This window comes from Fusarium tjaetaba (assembly GCF_013396195.1).
Source record: "Fusarium tjaetaba strain NRRL 66243 chromosome Unknown NRRL66243_c0000223, whole genome shotgun sequence".
Lineage (NCBI taxonomy): Eukaryota > Fungi > Ascomycota > Sordariomycetes > Hypocreales > Nectriaceae > Fusarium > Fusarium tjaetaba.
In genome coordinates this window covers 6,529-24,152 of record NW_023501419.1, presented here as the reverse complement: position 1 = coordinate 24,152, position 17,624 = coordinate 6,529, and the positions used below count along the sequence as shown (strand labels likewise).

The window sequence follows — 17,624 nt, the reverse complement described above, 5'->3', positions numbered from 1 at the left end:
CTAAAGTTAAGTTGTACTGGACCTAAGACTATAATGGCAGCTTCTTGAATACCAAGTGACGGGGATAATGCACTAAGAGTGGTGATACTCCTCCATCTTGCATCGAATCTCAAAGTTCGAAAAAGACAGCAAATATTTGGTTGAATGGATTTACGAGAAAGACGCTGCGCTTTATTCGGGCTTTGACCGGTGACCCAAGGACAAGGACAAGAACAAGACCAACATGGGGGAGACAGGGTAGAGGACAAGGGTCTTTACTTCGGTTCGTTATTTGCAGGGATCATCTATCAGCTTCAAGACTTGTCTTTGGGACGTAACAACAATGGCAATTCTTTATATTAATACTGACTTGCCAAGCTGCGTATATGTTCAAGTTAATCTCCTCCTTGTCTCTTCTTCTTGTAGAGAGTCTGATGTCCCATGTTTACTCATGTCAGTTAACAGCATTGCATATCCTCCTCGTCTTCATAGCTTAGCCCAAGGGACATGCCGAGCTTCGTTGATTCGTTTTTGTCCTCTTTAGTTCTTCCTGACCATGTAAACCGCGGAACTTTCATACAAACACATAGTTCTCTGATAATTCAAAGTCAATATGTTCATTACCTCGAAAGAGCATCTTCAGACAAGGCCCCCTTGTCTCTGTTCCATCGTCACTGTCCAAAGTGTCTGACATCCCCCCATCCTTTCAGCCTCTGTGCCGTCTCCCTGCAACCCTACTTGACGTGCCGAACTTTTGTCCCGAGAGACAAGTCAGAGTCAAATAGCATGTTGTTGTAACCAACGCATGTAATCACAAGGTACCATGCATGTCTCATGATCAAACCCAAAATGACAACCCAAAAGTTGGGAGTGTACTTTTTCATAATCCAAGACAATGAAGATCAAGGATTTTATAATTCCCCGGGCGAACTGTCTATAGCAGTCAATGATCTGCGCAATCACACATATTAAATCCTCCGGATGCAAGAGAGGTAGGGAATATCACTCAGTTCTGTCGTGAAGGATTCCTCGGGTCTTAGGAACAGCATGGATCTACATCGCATTACTTATTCGGTTAACCGTTTTGGCTTATCCGTTTCTTACACCCTCCGGACCGGCTCCGACTAATGTGCAACGTTTGAGGGTTACACGTGATGCTACATGGATTCCAACGGTGTTAATTTTGTTTATTGTTTCTAGTCTCTATTATGAATAATATCGTTTGAATAAAACACTTTTTCGTTTGAATTCCCCAATTACCCCAGAATTCCAAAGAATGACCTCATTTGCTTCCCTCCTGGGCTCCCTGGCTTCTTCTTCAGCTCAAGGCAGCAGAATTTCCTGCATCGTGAGTGGACATCCCCAGGGTAGCCTCATCTCCACCAACACCACAGACTCTTATCTTGATACCCGTTCTTTCTCGCATTTTCCCCAGAGAACCCCAGCTCATTGGCTCCAACTATGATACCCGACATGTTCTTGTGCGATCCCCAGATTCCCCGTGGTTTCTGAGATCCTCCCGCTCGTAAATCTGTCCAATCGTGAGGTCGTAAGATCAACTATCCACACCTACCAGAAAGGCTGGGCTTTCACATGGTAGAAAATACCACTATAGTAGTAGAGTGCAATACCTAGCTATCGTGTAGATGCTTACACATTCTCGGAGTCGCCGATGTGGTTTCCTCGCCTTTGTCTTAATTAGGATGGTAAGCCTCCGAAAGATCCGAATATTATACACCAAACAAGGCTCTCGTAAATGTTCAGTGACACCATCTTACATTTTGTGTGCCCAGAATGCACAGAACTGCATTATATCGAGGTTCACATTCACCGCTATTTGGAACACGATTTCCGAGGTGACCACATATTATTCTCAGTAAACAAGTGCCCAATATAAGCGACCATATACATATATGCGACAATTCGCAAAGTATCAACCAAATGAAGCAACACCATCCTGAAGAAAGAAACAACTGAATAACTCCGCTCAACAATGCACGCCATTTCAAACCTCGACAGTATTCCACAAAGCATCATTTCTTAGGTACACCCCTCAGAATATCCGTCACCTTCATCCTCAGGTCCATGAACGTCTTATCCTTCTTATCCAACTCTTCAAGCAGCTTCTCGTACTTGGCCTGCCACTCATCCGCAGATAACTTGGATGCTGATTCCGCGGACATAGCTTCGGGACTCGGCTCTTTAGAATCGTCAAGCATCTCCACCGGCACAGCAATTTCCATCTGATACTGGCCCCTGAGATGACCTAGGCCGTATATCCATTCACATGTATACTTCATCGCGCCGTCTTGCACGCCAACGCGTTTGAGTCTCGTCGTCCCGGCCAGGAGGTACCCGCCCCCTGTCATGGCAGCTAGGTTGATCAAAAACATGTCCGGTGATGCTGCCTTTCTGTACAAGTCTTCGAGAACCGAGTTGACGATCGCCATCGCTTCAGTCGTTGAGCATGTATGTGTTGGATTTCCTTCAGCATCGAGCCAATTTGCACCGAAGAGGCTGCGCATCATATAACCGATAACCTCATCCACGTTGGTCCGTTCTTCAAGCCTCTCGAAATACAACCTTGGGACGTCCTTTTGTTGTGACATTGTATCCTCAGCTTGATGCTGTCGTGACGTAGTCACTTCGTTCGTAGCTCTTGCAAAGTTCGATGATGTTCCGACGTATGTGTGTGGAGGAGGAGCCTGAGTTTCACCGGGGCCGTTGATGATCACGACTGGGGGAGGAGTTGCAAGTCTAACACTGCCTGATGGTCTTTCGGGAACTTGTAAAGATATACTCGGGCGAGAGGGCCTCGGTGGAGCAGGGGTAGGATGCGGCTGTGATGTTATCGAGGGGATCGAGTAACTATTCTCTGATTGTCCACTGTCTACCCCGGGAGCTGAGACTGGCGGAGTGCAAATGGGGGCTACGGGTTCCTCAGGGGCTGTTGTGGTGGTCGTGGTAGGAAATGGAGGCAGAGAAGCATCTATAGGAGTTCTATTCATCGGTGGCCGTCCTCGTGGTTTGACACCACCGTTGGGGACTCCAGGTCTCCAGGCAGAAGACACATTCTTAGGCCCTCTCCGCTGTGTCGTAAGTCTCGGCTTGGACGGTGTAACAGCAGACTGTGGCTCAAGAGCATCGTCCCAGAAGGATTTCCTCGAGTTCGGTGTGATAGCAGACTGCGGCCAGCGAAACAGAGGCGTCTGCTGAGAAGCATCACTCGGAGTCCACGGTGCAGCGCTTAGCCTCGTGGGATCTGCTGACAATGACATGGACATAGGACCGCTTACGGCCTCAACGGCCGATGACGGTGCGAGGTGAGATCTCTGAGCGGGAGAAGTGGCTGTGTCATCGTCAACGGGACGCTTTCTCCCTCTCTTTGGCCGTATGTGTGGGAAAAGAGCCCTCAGAGCCATGTCATCCTCGAGAGCCACACCATCGCGGATAGGCTGGCTCGTAGGGTTACTGTCAGTAGGGATACTTGTCCAGTAATCATTCGGAATGTCCATCAGATACTCGAAGAAGGCCTTGACGTGCATGGAATTCATCCACTTCTAGGCCGGTCTTTAGTGGGTAAACCTTGAGTTTGGGTGGCTCTACATCACATACCTTTAATCTCACGCCATACTGTGCAACTTTCTGGGCACTCTCCTCCTTGCTCGGGTCTGGGGGCTCAACACCAAGCTTCGTAGTCAATTCCGTCCACGTCCGTATCTCACTGTTGTAAAATTTGCGGACGAGCTCATAGATGGCGAATGTGTTGAAGGACTTGCCGCCGCTGCGGGGAGGATTACGGAACGCCTCTCTCAGACTTGTCGTCTCAGTAGAGAGCGGCACTGCCGGATTGCAAAAGAGAATAAAGTCAACGTAAGCGTCCTCTACCGTGTTCTCGGAAACATCACGGTCCGGAAGGCCCGGGCGCGTGGTCGGAGGCGCAGCGGATCCGGCCCCCGATGCGCCGGGCTGAGGTGGAGGCTGAGTCTGGGCCGGACTCGGAACCGGAGGAGAGTTGTTGACAGAGGCAGGTGACGGCATTTCGAGTTCATCTCTTCAAGTTTTTTCTTGGCCGTGAGTTATTTCAGCACGCCACGTCTTTTACATAGTCGAGTTTGCTGTTTCGTGTTTCGTTTCATGTGAGAATTGGGGGTAAACAGAGACAGACAAGAGGTGAGTCTCAAGGATGAGATTTGAGACATGAACTCGCCGGCTGATCCAACGGGGCAACGACCAAGAAGAACAGACGAACCAAGGCTCGAGGACTGTCTTTGAGAGCAACAGTATTCCAGTTCAAGACAGTTCAAGAGTGTGACAGCCTTGCAGATACCATTTAGCGAAGAGTATTTCTACGCGTTTCAGATATGAAAGGGGGATTCAAGTTGCAAATTAGGTCACCAAGCGATGGAGCAAAAGAGGCTAAATTTAGCAATTGGCCCAGGATGAGGAGTTTCTGCTTACTGCCACTGTAGATCTATGTCTATGTCTATACCTATCCGTCTCGTATACAGTAAGACGGCCGTGCACAGTCATGATTTGCCGTCATCATTCACCAAGCGAAATGCTTTTCTTTCAACGTAAGTACATTCATACTTCTTGACGCCATTATACTCGGTACATACCTAAGCTACTAAGGTATGCAACCAATCTATCCCAACTCTAACAAACCCGTATAATTCCCGACATACTCACTCTGTGATTCTCATTGGTTCTTTCAACTAACATGGTCATTTAAAGAAACGAGCTGTGTACAGTAATCAAAACCCTTTACTAATCAAATCGACTGTACCTACGCCCTTGCGGCCATGGATGTCAATTAACCGACATCCAGCCAACGGTTGTGCATCTTGGAATTGCGTGCTCAAGCACATACGGCCTCATGGCCAATTTTGGTATGAGATGGTGAAGTGAACTCGGTTCTGATTTGAAATCCATATGTTATGATGGTAGCATCTCTAAGTGTAGATGAAAAGTATAAAGGGCTGGAAAGGAAGCGACTTGTTGCAGAGAGCATCTTTCTTGATTCAAACCCCAATTCAAAATCATCACATTTGATCTCTCTACCATTATTCTTATTGTGCAAACTCGCATCAGTTTCTATATTCTGTTCCAGTTGGCACACCAAGTCCTAAAAGTCTTGACAATGGCCGTCTCTTCAAGTATTCCCCGTGGCGACGTCACAGCAACTCTGAACTTCTTCAATCCTCCCTCCGACAATTCAACTCCCTATAACCACGTCGATACTCCCCCCAAGGGTCTTCCTCAACGCAACTTCACAGACAACCCTCAACCAACTGTCATACACGACATCCGTGGCCATGAGTCCGAGTATCACCTAGACCGTGATGCTTTCCAAGTCATACAGGACGTCCCGCCCTCCAGCGAGATCGACTTTGTTGATGATGATTCTATCAAGGAGAACTACTACCCAGAGCTTGAACAGCTTCTCCTCAACAACCTTCCTGGCTCTAACAGGGTCTTCTTCTTTGACCACACTATTCGCCGTCAAACACCCAATGCTCCTCGTGCGCCTGTGACCCGTGTACACATTGATCAAACAGCTGCGGCTGTGGCTCAGCGAGTTCGCAAATACTTCCCAGATGAGGCAGATGAGCTTCTCAAGCGTCGCTATCGTCTCGTCAACGTCTGGCGACCTCTGAATAAGAAGCCCCTCGAGTCTTTTCCTCTGGCTGTTGCATCCTCTGCTTCTGTCGAAGACGACGACGTCATCCCTGTTGAGCACCGATACCCAGATGGGTACCGTGGTTGGACTGCAGCGATTCAGCACAATCCCGAGCAGAAGTGGTACTACCTCAGTGGTATGACGGGCAGCGAGAGGCTGTTGCTGGAGTGCTTCGATAGCGAATCTCTGAAGCCGGGATCTAATATCAAGGGTCGTGTGCCGCATACTGCTTTTGAAGATCCTAGGACCCGGGCTGATGCGGAAGGTCGTGAGAGTATCGAGGTACGCGCATTGGTATTTGGTCCTTGAAGATGCGTTGTTTGGAAGGGAAAGGGAGAGAGCATGGCATTGGAGTTTATGATATTATCATGTGTTGATCCAGTCGCAGTCAATTTGATGTAACAAGCATGACATTTCTAGTTCTATTCATCAAGTCTCAGCCTGCTAATAAAAAAGAGAGAGAAAAAACATAACATAAAAACAAATATCCATTGCTGATGATTCAGGTCGCTTCTTTATCCACAAGCCTTGAGTAAACCGAGCCCATTAACGGAACCCCACACCGACTGCTGCTGTAGTCTTTCGGACTTCCATTGAATCAGGTGCCGCTGTAAAGCCAAATCGATGCTACGCCTTGCGCCGCGCTTGCAATACTTTAAAAGGAGGTCATTTGCGCCGCGAGAATCTCTAGTTCTTACGTCCCTTGCCACGCGTACTGCTGCTACCCTGGCGGCTCATGGCAACTCCGCCGGCACTGCTCTGGCGACTCATAGGCACTGCGGCGCTGGACAGGGCTGCCACTGAAGTAGCTGCGCCAGCATGTGCTGGGCTTGGCTGATCTCGAAGGCTGCTGAGAGCTGGTAGACCCAATGAATCGCGAACAAATTCAGGGTCTTCTCTAGGGGCGCTAGTAAAAGCGACATATCGTGAATGCTGGTAAGGTATTGATACAGCAGCGAGAACCCGGCGCATTCCAGTTGGGCGATCAAGGTGAGCTCCAGGTTTGTGCGCTGCGTCGTATTGCTTGAAAAAACCCATGATCGTAAGATCAGAAGTGATATCGTCATTGGACAGGGGCACGGGGAAGTTCTGGTCTGCTGTACGAGGGTAGGGCTTGAGGTATTGCTGGGGAACCGGAGGAGGCATCTTGGGTGGTTCGTGGGCGTGGAGGAGATCCAAGTTGTGAACTTCGAAATTGGTGATGCCCTCGAGACCTAAAATCTTGTCGTCAAGTAAATTACCGCCACGAGTGCTGCGGGTGGCGTGCGAGACGGAGCGTTCCATAGCTGGGGCAGAAGGTTGAGAATCGGCGTCCTGGTCGCCATTGACTTCACCGTTGCCGGAATCGCTGTCTTCGGGAGAGCCGCCGCCGCTAACACGATTGCGAAGAATGTACTGGTGCGCAGCAAGGGCAGCAGTGTTATAATTGAGCGAAAGCTCCTTGTCGGTGAAAAGCTTGTCAATGCTGTAGATAGGTCCGTTCTGCTTAGCAGCAGCACGAGCCTTTTCAGACTGCCATAGAGGTGTAGTGTTGTGGTTATCGAGGGCTCGTCGTGTCGGGGCAGGTGAGCCGTCGTCATCGCCGGCGTTTCGCTTGCGCTTCTTGTTGTCGGAGTACATCTGCAGATCGTCGGCGTCCTTGCGCAGACGTGTGGCTCGCTTTCCGTGAGGACCACCGGGGCTCGCAGGATTGGTCAAGCTGAACTGATTGGGGTTGAGTAGCAAGGCATTGGAATCATTAATCTCCAAAACCTCTTTCTCGCGGTTCAACCGGTTTTTCTTGTGGGTGAGGGTATTGACCAATCGGTCTCGAAGGGTGCTGGTAAGGGCTCGGTGCTCGCGCTTGGCGGTCTCAACCTTGTAATCGTAAGTGTTTCTATATTCTTCTCGTCGTCGGTCGTATTCATTCTGTTTGGATACATGGTTAGCAAGACACTTGATCGTGTGGCGTGAGGGTTTCTTACTTTTGACTGCGCCAGCTGAAAATCACGAATTTCCACCAAATCCTCGACTTCGTCAACGAAGTCAGAGAATCGGATACCAGCCATGTCAAGCAAGCTTCGGGCATCTTCGGCGTTGACAGGAGGTCCTTGTGTGTTGGTGTGCTCCTTCTGGAGTCCAGAGATGACCTCAAGGACCTTCGGATCGTAAGGGTCGAAGCGCTGTACGAGATTGATGTCAAACTGGATCTTCTGCAGCTGATCACGATATGTCATGTCCCTTTCCCGATGGAACTTATCGGTCATGCTAGAGAGTCTCTCTATAAGAGCTTGTCGCTTGCGATCTCTTTTTGATTGGGAAGCGGGAGCAGGAGAGCGTCGGTCGGGTCGGTTGGCCATGTTTGCAAGGGCCGCTGCTTCGTTGGCGGCCATTGCAAATAGTTGCGGTTGTGTGTAAGTGGTGTCTGATGTTTACAAAAATGGTTCTGCAGGCTTCAGAAAAGATGCCAGAAGGTTGAGACCCGTGCTATCTTCGTGATTATGGGTTCAAGGCTGGGGCTGTAAGGGTTGGGAGAGTAAAGAGTCCATGCAACTTGGGATAAAAGAGCTGACTGCAAGTGAAAGAGATAGCCAAGACAATAAAGCAGAGAGGCCGTCTACTCCACAGCAAGTTAGGTACTTTTGGCTAATAAAAGGAGAATAGAGCAAGGCAAACGAACAATTGCCAGCGTCAGTGCCAGTGCAACGCAACGCAATGATAGAACAATGTGGCAGTGGAAGTACGTAAAGCAAGCAACCTGGAAGTGTTTCTATTGTCTCGGCTCAAACTGGGAGAGACACAGGCCCAGAGAGGCATGACCTCGCCGGGGCGCTTGTTAGTGACCTCACCGCCTACTGCAAACGGCAGTATAAGAAAATAGTGCCCCGGGCCGATCTTGTCATGCGACCCAGTCAGTTGAGTGATTGGCTGTACGGCTGTAGTGCGAGATACTGTGCTTACACGGTCAGCGACAGAGCTTAACCTTCAATAGGGAACAATCAATACGTTCAGTGAAAACAAAAAGATCTTATAGCTTTCAACTTATGAGTCTCTATCATTGGTTCACAGACCGCCTCGAAGCTTGTGCAACTGGCTAATCAGTCCAAACCCACCCGGTGCCTTTGTATCCTCTACCACAGTCGCTGCAGCATCTCTAGTGACGCTGCCTTTCCGTGACCGTGATTCCACTTTAGTCTTCTCCTTGGTCTGCTCCATTTCCTTCATTAGATCCCGATGCTTGTCTTCGACCGTCTTGGCAAGACTCTCTATAAACTTATTTCGTCCCTTCTCCTCTGCTGTGTCCTTCCACACACGGTTAAGCTCCTTGAGTTGTTCAATTCTTTGTGCCGCTTTCTCAATGCCTTGAACAGGGTCGTCAGACTTGTTCAGTAAATCCGATATCTCGTTTCTGATGTTCTTGAGTACTTCCTTGCCCTTCTCCTCGGAACTTTGCTGTGCTGAACCTGGCTCGGGTGCTGATACTGAGAGGAAACCGGAGCTGACGGAGATCTCTGATGGTGGAAAGACGAATTCCATAGCATCTCCGAATGTCTTGATAACTGAGTCCAGGCGTGCTCGCACCAGAGTTAATGTTTGTAACTGTCTGATGAACTCAGGGTCGTCTGGATTGGCTCCATCATTGGTGACAGCTGCAGCAGTTGTCGACGGTGCCGCACTCCGATCTTCTTTAGAAGCGGCCGCAGCGGCATTCTTTGCGTCAATGGCTTCCCGCAATCCTTCGGGAACAAACTTCTTGATGTCGTCATGAAGAGTCTCATTCATAGTCTCCTGAAGGCTCAACGTCTCGCCTCGTAGTAGCTCCACCTCATAAGCCAGGCGACTCCCGCTTCTCAGAATGTCATCGGTAAGATTCGTAAGAGTATTTGATAGCCGTGAAGTCTGGGCGTTAAGTTGTGAAATAAGAGTCTGAGCTTGCGTGGACAGCTCAGCAAGGGGTGCGACATCTCCGGTTCGGCCAGGTATAGAGCGTTGCTGCAGTGGAGGAAGAGTTGAGTTGAGGAAAGTTGCGGGATCAAATGTAGGGTCTAGGAAGTCCTGTAGAAATTCATCTGATGTATGTGTTGACTTTGGCTGGATAACAGCTCTTGACTTTCGTCTCATGTGTCCTGGTCTTGTAGCTGCGCTGCTGGTAGCCCTTCGGCGGCCAGTTTTCAGATCAGTGGCCATCTCCGATAAGCTTCATATGTATAGAGTTCACTCTATTCTCTCGAATTCATGAATATTTGTCGTTATAAAAATGGTTTAGAAGTCCCAAGGGGTATGGTTTCTGACTGAGCTATGGTGGCCACTTTGGGTCGTTGGCACTGAATGCATGACCTAACCGATGATAACCCGGTCGCCCAAAATCACTTTGCCCACTTACAACAATCACCACTCTCTTAGCAACAGCCCGACTTACAAGACCACATTCATAGCATGAGTGATTCTCAAGAAGAAATGAGAATTGATCCCTCAAGGGCTCGGGCACTTGTTTCTCAGCTCAAGTCCGTCAAAGAGCGTATTGCTGCCGTAGCAGACGGTCGAAATGTATGCATCACACTCACTCTCACTCTCATATTCAAACACCAATGAACATAACCTGGCTTACATCTATATCAGGTCCGACTTGTTGCTGTCTCGAAGCTCAAGCCTGTAAATGACATTCTAGCACTTCATCAGGCTCCTACTTCCCATACTCACTTTGGTGAGAACTATTCTCAAGAGTTGACTCAAAAAGCAGCTTTGCTCCCGAAAACTATTCAGTGGCATTTTATCGGTGGTCTCCAGTCTAGTAAGAGACCTGACTTGCACGCGTGGAACCACGCATACTGATCTGATGTGTAGACCATTGCAAGTCCCTGGGAAAGATCCCAAATCTCTTCTGTGTCTCAAGCATAGATACCTCCAAAAAGGCCCAGCTCCTCAACACTGCCCGCACAAATCTTCTTTCTTCACAGCCTGATCTTGACAAGATTGGTGTCCATGTGCAAGTCAACACATCCGGAGAGGAAGCCAAGTCTGGCTGTGCCCCCGGTGAAGAGACCGTTGCTCTATGCCGTGAAGTCATCGAGAAATGCCCTAGCCTCCGTTTTCTCGGTCTCATGACCATCGGGGCTATTGCTCGCAGCAAAGCCACGACCGCTGAGACTGAAAACGAGGACTTTGTTGCCCTCAAGGAGCAGCTAGATCTTGTGGCTAAGGAGCTGAATTTGGATAGGGATAGCCTGGAGTTGAGCATGGGTATGAGTGAGGATTTTGAAGGTGCAATTCGCCTGGGAAGCAGTGAGGTTCGTGTAGGCAGCACTATTTTCGGGCAGAGGCCAGCTAAGGCAGATGCAAAGATCAAGGAGTAAACAGTGAATTAACACAAAATTCAACCTTATTCAAGCCTACTTTCGCCAAGTTGATGGGGCTCTCTAATGCCTGACCTGCTCTATCGTCTTCACCGCTTGATTACGTGTTTCTTCTTTGCATCATTTTCATTCAATTTACAATGAGAGATCGTGGTATGTAGTAACTGCATCCTCCTTGATCAGATCACTCCGCACAGCTTTCATCGCCTTGTGCGGTAAAGAGGGACTATACAAGGAGGATAGACGCAGGCAACTTTTCAGCCAATAAACGGTTGGCTTTAATTGAGCGCTTCCTCCGGTTTCATGCTAGTTCCCCAACGCCCATATGCTTCTGTGGTATTATAACAACTCCTGCCCGGCGAATATATAGAAGATAAACATCATGTTCTCCCATCAAGTCACCATCACATTACGGAAAGAATCCGAAATCTGCTCCCGTGAAGGTGGCTCAAATCGATCCGGCCCCGTTGAGATTCCTGCAGCAAGGCGTTCTTGCATATACTTCAGCAAGACCGCTGGCACGGAATCATCTGTGGCACGGACAGTCAATCGAATCATCTGTTGAGCAGTTAGAATATGCAATATCTGAAGCGGGATGATTGCGCCTACCTGTTGTCCGTAGTTTGGTTCCAATCTCATAAGACAACCAAACTTGCCTCCTTGAGATGTGTGGAGCACGCTCGCACCAACAACGTTCTTGGGGTTAGGGTCAACCATGTCCAGCACACGCCATCTGAAGCCCTCGACTGTCTTTGTAACGAAGCTCTCTGTGATTTCTCTGTCGCCCTTACCACTGACTCCGAAAATGGCCTGCGCCTCCCGGGGGGCACCTCCAATCTGCTTCCATCTCTTGAAAAAGTCCTCAGCAGTCAACTCTGCCGGGTCCATGAATTTGTGTATAGACACGGGAAGCTTCAGAGTAAGTGCCTGTAGTGCACCTGCCAGGTAACTGATGCGTACAGTCGGACTCTTCTCGAAAATCTTCTTTGCTTCGAACATAACAACTTGCTGGGACTGCCCACCTTGCACAATGGTACTATCAGGGAGGTTTTTGACGTCCCAGGTAAGGTTCTCCTTCTCATTCTCGTCTAGATCCAATGTCGTTGTGAAGGAACTGATAGTTGCTGGTGTCTTGTTCTTAAAATATGTGATCAAGCAAGCCATCTGGCCACGATATTCCGATCGAACACCAATTTGTAACTGGCCATCTTCGTATAGAACGCCATCTGATCTAACAAGAAGTCTGTTGAATCCTTGCTCCCATCCGGGTGACAAATGAGCTGCACTGGCCAAGTTAGGGGCCTTGAGCATCTTTGGCTCAGATGGTGTGGGTGCGTTGAGGTCAAGCCCAGCCAAATCGGCAACTCCATTGCCATGACCATTTGTACCAGTTGCAGCCTGGCCATTTGGTTTGCCGTTCAGTGGGACATTCGAGCTGAAAGTCCTCTTGAGTGCTCCAGTACCCATGCTGAGTTCCCGAGCGTCCGCGTTGGCATCCTTTCCTCCCACTACCCAGGTCCGTCGGTCACTCGTATTAGCATGTTTCTGGTGTAGTCTCGAGAGAAGTGCAGACTGCCGTTCAGGGAAAGGAGGCATCTCGTCGCAAACTGTTCGGAGGAGGTCATCCGTTGGCATATTCACAAGAGTCAAGTATTCGCAAGCTCTCTGCTGAAGCTCGGAGTCCAGATTGTGGCTGTGAAACTCAAACACATGGATAAGCTGAGGCTTGATTTCCGGGAACAAGTTGACATATTTGACAAAGCATGAGAGAATCATGGCACGGGTACTCGAAGAGCATGCCGTCAGCTTGCCCTGAAGAGCCATAAACTGCTCAATAGGGCTACAGCGAGGCTGGTCAGCAACCAAATGACCAAACTCTCCCAATATATAGGCGCCAATTTTGACCAGAGTCTCGTGGCAGTGGTCGCCCTTGACATATTGTAGCGCATTTTGAGCTGCGTAAACCTGTAGCTCCTCGTTGTTCGTCACGATTTGAATGACTCGCTGCCATACCTCATCGCTGACATGGTCTCCAGCCATGGCGATAAGTCTGAGGGAGATATCGACGTACCACTGCACATCAGTAGCGTACTTTTCCGTAAGAATGGCAATCTTAAGGACCATTTCTTCTCGGATAGCAAAGTCGGCATTCTGTAGGTAGTGCAGTAGCTCACCAACGATGACTTGAGCATTTGTGGCGTCACACATGCTGTAGAGCAAGTCCAGACCCTTACGACGAACACTGATATCTCGATCTTTGAGCGAGCCAAGAATGATTTCCTGGTGTTGCTTAATGGGGTCCAGAGTTTCAGCGCGTGCAGCCAGATGTGTCATAGCTTCCAAGCCCAGATATCTGACATTGGTCTCCCGGCTCTGGATAAATTTGCCCAGCCTCGTTGAAATTTGCTTCATCAGACCATGCTCAGTGTCTAGGTGGATGATGAGGTTGATGGCTTCAAAGAGCACGGCATTTTGAGCGTTGTTCTGTTGAACGTTCTTATTGGTCTCCATGGCTAGGTTCAGGATCTTTTGCAGGGACTCGCGAATCATTTCCCGAACATGAGTATCCTCTGGACATTGTGTCAGTAACTGCTTCCTGTGTAACTGCGCTGCCACACTTACCTGCAGGTGGAAAGTACTGCAGAAGACGAAGCAATTTGATCTGCAGCCAGGGGCAGGGGACTTTGTAGTAAAGGTAATCGGTCGTATATTCGCCGTCGATAAGAATTCGCTTCAGACGAGCTGCTGCTTTGGCATACGCTCCCTTGTATTGCTCTAGATTATCTTGAGCTAATGTCATGACCAGTGATGTGACAGAAAGTGCAACGCCGAGGTCAGAGTCATCCATAAGGTGGATAATGCGCTCCGCCCATTGCGGCGATACGATATCTGGGTGCTTGCGGTATAATCGGAGGAGCGTCAGAGCGGCCTTCTTCTTGACGAACGATTTTGAAGTACTGCGTAACAGCGGTCAGTGTGGTTCCATCGCACTAAAGGGATATGAGCGCATACGGCGAAATCAGGAGTCTATGAACCTCTCCATTCAAGGCCTCGCCCATCTCTCGACTTCCAACATTGGCAATCGCATGAAGAGCAAGACAATTGAAAAGCTCATTATGGTCGAGTAGGTCCTTGCGGATGCTGTTGACGACAAGGTGCAGAAGCTCGTGCTTTTCATGGAGAAAGAGTGTCATGGCCAGATAACCTATCTGCTTCTCTGAGTATTTGTTTGCTGAGATCAAATTCACAGCCTCGAGGTGTCCAAAATCGACATTCCAGCCCAGTATGTAAATATAGAGCAACTTGCAGACATATTTCTTCTTGTGATAACCGCTGAGACTGCCGTCCTTGAACTTCTGTCGAATATTGGCCAGCTCCTTATTGATTCGCTTTTCCTCGAGTTCACGCGCTCTCGCATTTCTGAGATCAGCAATGAACTGAACCAGTCCACGCATATTAGCATTGCTGCTACTCGAGCGGCCGAGAAAGCCTGTGCCTGAGCTCGACATTTTGGGCGGTGGTCTGCGGAGGTATTCGTGCGGTCAAGTCGTTGAAGACCCCTGATTTTTGGAACGAAATGGGGGATTCGGCTTAGATAGATTCGTACGGTGGAAGGTGATGTCAAAATATCTCCAAGACAGAGTATGGTCGCGCCTTATCGCAAGAATCGCATAGTCGGCTCGAATTGTCCAGACGGCTCACGCGCCAGACATCGATTGTATGTCGATGTGATGGGAGATTGCTCGCTGGAGGGGCGAGCTAGACTGAAGATGCGGATGGAGATGCGGTGGTGGGCGGTGCTCTGTTGGTGCGGCCTAATGGTTTAGTTAGGAGTTGCGGAAGAGGCCCGTGGGCTAGGGAACGGATGAGTCGGGGAATGACAAGGGCTACGACAGGCGAGAGGGGATTGTATTGTAAGCGTGACGGTGATGAGAGAGCACTAGAGAGTCCCTACAGCGAGTGACACAAAAGGGCACAAGAAGAAAAGGAAGATATGTTTATCAATAGCAAAATTGGTGGAAGAGGTGAGAAGCGTGTTCATCTGTCATCCCATAACCAGTGGAGGCCAGTAACTTGTAGCCTCTGAGAAGCCTCCTGCCTCCTGCCTCCTACGGGTGCAATAATGGCCAGAAAGGGTTTAACCGCTCATGGTTGCGCATGGTCCGTGCTTCGTGCACTTTAACATTGCAGCCAGTAGAGTGCCAGATTGCTTCCATGGAGCTATCAAATTCATCATGACTTCAATTGCATCAATATTCGAGGGCTATCGTTATTCTACATAAACAAACTTCATATTCCTTTTCAAGCTCAAAGATAGCTTGATTGAATATAGTTCGCAATGCCGTCTTGCGCGGTTTCACGATTGGCAATGCGCTGTAGTCTACGGACTTTGTCACAGCCAGCCAATCTATATCGTCACATCTCAAATCAACGGTTTTATGCTGTTCAAGCTGCTGGAGCACCTCGTTTCCAAGTTTTCAATCGCCACACAAAATGGTTACAAAAGGAGCGAGCTGGAGTCAACTCTGAACAAAGCCGGGAAGCTGATTACCTCAAGGATGAGGTTGCAATTCGAGTATCAGAAAGACTTCTAGTAAGTAACCATGTTCCTGGAGCAACACTCGCTTCTCACATACCAATAGGACATCAAACGCAGATTTCCTCGAGTGTTGGATCTCGGCGCAAATTCATGCAACATCGCACGAGCTTTGGTCCAGGAGAATCCTGACCCTGACCCTAACACACCTGAGTCACCACCACTGGCTACTCGTATTGACGAATTGGTTGCTGTTGATTCGTCTCATTCACTGCTTCACCGTGATGCTGATCATGAGTTCAACAATAAACTTAGCATCACGCGAACGGTTGTGGACGACGAAGAAACGATCCCTTTCGAGCCTGCTTCTTTTGACCTAGTGATGAGCTCATTGAGTCTCCATTGGATCAACGATCTACCCGGTATCCTCACTCAGATCAACAATGTCCTCAAACCTGACTCTCCTTTCATCGGTGCTATGCTTGGTGGAGACACATTATTCGAGTTGAGAACATCACTGCAGCTGGCAGAGACAGAAAGACGAGGTGGCATGTCTCCTCGTGTCTCTCCTTTGGCTGATGTCAAGGATATAGGTGGTCTGCTTCAAAAAGCTGGCTTCAAGATGCTGACTGTCGACATCGATGATATCATCGTTGATTACCCTGACACATTTGCTTTGATGCAGGATCTTCAGGCCATGGGCGAGGGTAATGCTGTCCTCGGAAGAGAGATGGGTGCCATTTCCCGTGATGTTCTCCTCGCTGGCGATGCTATCTATAAGGAACTTCACGGTAACCCAGATGGATCTATTCCCGCAACTTTCCGAATCATATATATGATCGGATGGCGCGAAGGTGAAAACCAGCCACAACCTCTGGCCAGAGGAAGTGGTGACCTAAACTTGAAACATGTCTTGGAGCAAAAGTAGAGGGCAGATGATTGTATAGTGTAAATAATGTAACATCAGAGCTATGTTTCGCGGACGGAGGTTCACTCTGCGGGTTATGAATTGGGTTCATGATTCTATGTATTCTTGACCGCTCATCATCGCTAACACGTCTCTGTGCCCTAAACCCTTCGCCAATCGGTCATTGTTCGGCCGATGCATCCCAGACCAGCGACCTCAACGACCTTCTCGTGCCAGCTCAGGAGCACACTCATGGCTGCAGTGGCGGGCTCATTCGAGCCAGGCCGCCCGGCGATCTGGCTGAAACCTCCCGTCGATTGAGGTGTAACCTTGTTTGGTGATCGCGAAGCTGTTCCAGGGTGAACCGTAGCCATTCCTTTGTAGCTATTACATCGTTAGGTTTGCGCACTTGTCATCCGTTCCATCATCAAACGTACATATACTTCATCAGGACATCCAGGCACTCAGGGCCTCCCTCAGATCCGTAGATGCTCTTCAGTAAGGGTGACATATCGCTTGCCTTAATCGACTGGAGGACCTCGATGATAGTGTGCAGATGAGCATCCTAAGAAGAAACGTCGTGTTAGATCCCACAAGTGCAGGGCCAATATACGTCGCCTCATCTCAACTCTCTGTTGACATACCTTGGCTGCATCCGTTCCGTTGTATACTGGGGTCTCCAAGCTGCCCCTCAAAGCTCCCTCCGCATCACCGCCTCTCAGAAGCTGCCTGATCTGCCCAGAAAGCTGGCGCACTTCCGCCTCGTCGATCTCGGGCTGTGGGGGATGCAGAGTCGAGGTGTCGAAGTTGACGCTGGAGTCTTCGTTCAGGGCGTCAATGTTGATGGTGCGCCATGCGTCACCGAGCGTCGCGCTCGTATGCTGCTGGATAATTGACATCTTTGTATTCGTTATTATCAATCGTTCTGGTGGTTTTACGTGCGACTCGAGGTATTGCAGTATTCCTGTATTAACTGGAAGCTATATCGGTGTCGGCTTTGGTGGACGTTCAAGCTGCGTCAGCGATGGCGGGGTGGAGGTGAGGCTGGAGTTGTGGCTTGTGGAATAGTAGCTTGCCTGATTTGGGGCCCTTCAATAAGTCACCCGGGCCTGACCTTGCCTACGTCCTAGGAATATAGTGAAGTTTCGCTGTCTCCCGACTGGCTCAAGGTACTAACCTATCGTG

At 49.2% G+C, this 17,624-nt stretch overlaps 8 protein-coding genes across 8 annotated transcripts; 3 read left to right on the top strand and 5 right to left on the bottom strand.

Annotated features, from left to right (window-relative positions):
• Window positions 1-2,012: 2,012 nt before the first annotated feature.
• FTJAE_9711 (ars binding 2) lies at window positions 2,013-4,020 on the bottom strand (the record flags this gene model as incomplete). The annotated part of the gene is made up of 2 exons (XM_037356660.1): window positions 2,013-3,539; window positions 3,595-4,020. The coding sequence occupies 2 exons, from the start codon at window positions 4,018-4,020 to the stop codon at window positions 2,013-2,015; spliced, it is 1,953 nt and encodes a 650-aa protein (XP_037203182.1).
• A 1,102-nt stretch (window positions 4,021-5,122) lies between these two features.
• On the top strand, window positions 5,123-5,971 carry FTJAE_9710 (7alpha-cephem-methoxylase P8 chain; the record flags this gene model as incomplete). Its single annotated transcript, XM_037356659.1, has 1 exon — window positions 5,123-5,971. One exon carries the CDS (start codon window positions 5,123-5,125, stop codon window positions 5,969-5,971), a length of 849 nt encoding a protein of 282 aa, XP_037203181.1.
• A 378-nt stretch (window positions 5,972-6,349) lies between these two features.
• On the bottom strand, window positions 6,350-8,034 carry FTJAE_9709 (nif-specific regulatory; the record flags this gene model as incomplete). Its single annotated transcript, XM_037356657.1, has 2 exons — window positions 6,350-7,570; window positions 7,627-8,034. 2 exons carry the CDS (start codon window positions 8,032-8,034, stop codon window positions 6,350-6,352), a joined length of 1,629 nt encoding a protein of 542 aa, XP_037203180.1.
• Window positions 8,035-8,704: 670 nt separating this feature from the next.
• FTJAE_9708 (uncharacterized protein) lies at window positions 8,705-9,829 on the bottom strand (the record flags this gene model as incomplete). Its single annotated transcript, XM_037356656.1, has 1 exon — window positions 8,705-9,829. One exon carries the CDS (start codon window positions 9,827-9,829, stop codon window positions 8,705-8,707), a length of 1,125 nt encoding a protein of 374 aa, XP_037203179.1.
• Window positions 9,830-10,099: 270 nt separating this feature from the next.
• Window positions 10,100-10,995, top strand: FTJAE_9707 (family pyridoxal phosphate enzyme; the record flags this gene model as incomplete). The annotated part of the gene is made up of 3 exons (XM_037356655.1): window positions 10,100-10,189; window positions 10,262-10,433; window positions 10,487-10,995. The coding sequence occupies 3 exons, from the start codon at window positions 10,100-10,102 to the stop codon at window positions 10,993-10,995; spliced, it is 771 nt and encodes a 256-aa protein (XP_037203178.1).
• Window positions 10,996-11,388: 393 nt separating this feature from the next.
• On the bottom strand, window positions 11,389-14,504 carry FTJAE_9706 (ap-2 complex subunit alpha-2; the record flags this gene model as incomplete). Its single annotated transcript, XM_037356654.1, has 4 exons — window positions 11,389-11,553; window positions 11,605-13,565; window positions 13,618-13,952; window positions 14,008-14,504. 4 exons carry the CDS (start codon window positions 14,502-14,504, stop codon window positions 11,389-11,391), a joined length of 2,958 nt encoding a protein of 985 aa, XP_037203177.1.
• Window positions 14,505-15,334: 830 nt separating this feature from the next.
• FTJAE_9705 (methyltransferase) lies at window positions 15,335-16,460 on the top strand (the record flags this gene model as incomplete). Its single annotated transcript, XM_037356653.1, has 2 exons — window positions 15,335-15,589; window positions 15,639-16,460. The coding sequence occupies 2 exons, from the start codon at window positions 15,335-15,337 to the stop codon at window positions 16,458-16,460; spliced, it is 1,077 nt and encodes a 358-aa protein (XP_037203176.1).
• Window positions 16,461-16,600: 140 nt separating this feature from the next.
• On the bottom strand, window positions 16,601-17,338 carry FTJAE_9704 (subunit of the Arp2 3 complex ARC15; the record flags this gene model as incomplete). The annotated part of the gene is made up of 3 exons (XM_037356652.1): window positions 16,601-16,823; window positions 16,877-17,004; window positions 17,084-17,338. 3 exons carry the CDS (start codon window positions 17,336-17,338, stop codon window positions 16,601-16,603), a joined length of 606 nt encoding a protein of 201 aa, XP_037203175.1.
• Between the last annotated feature and the right edge of the window lie 286 nt (window positions 17,339-17,624).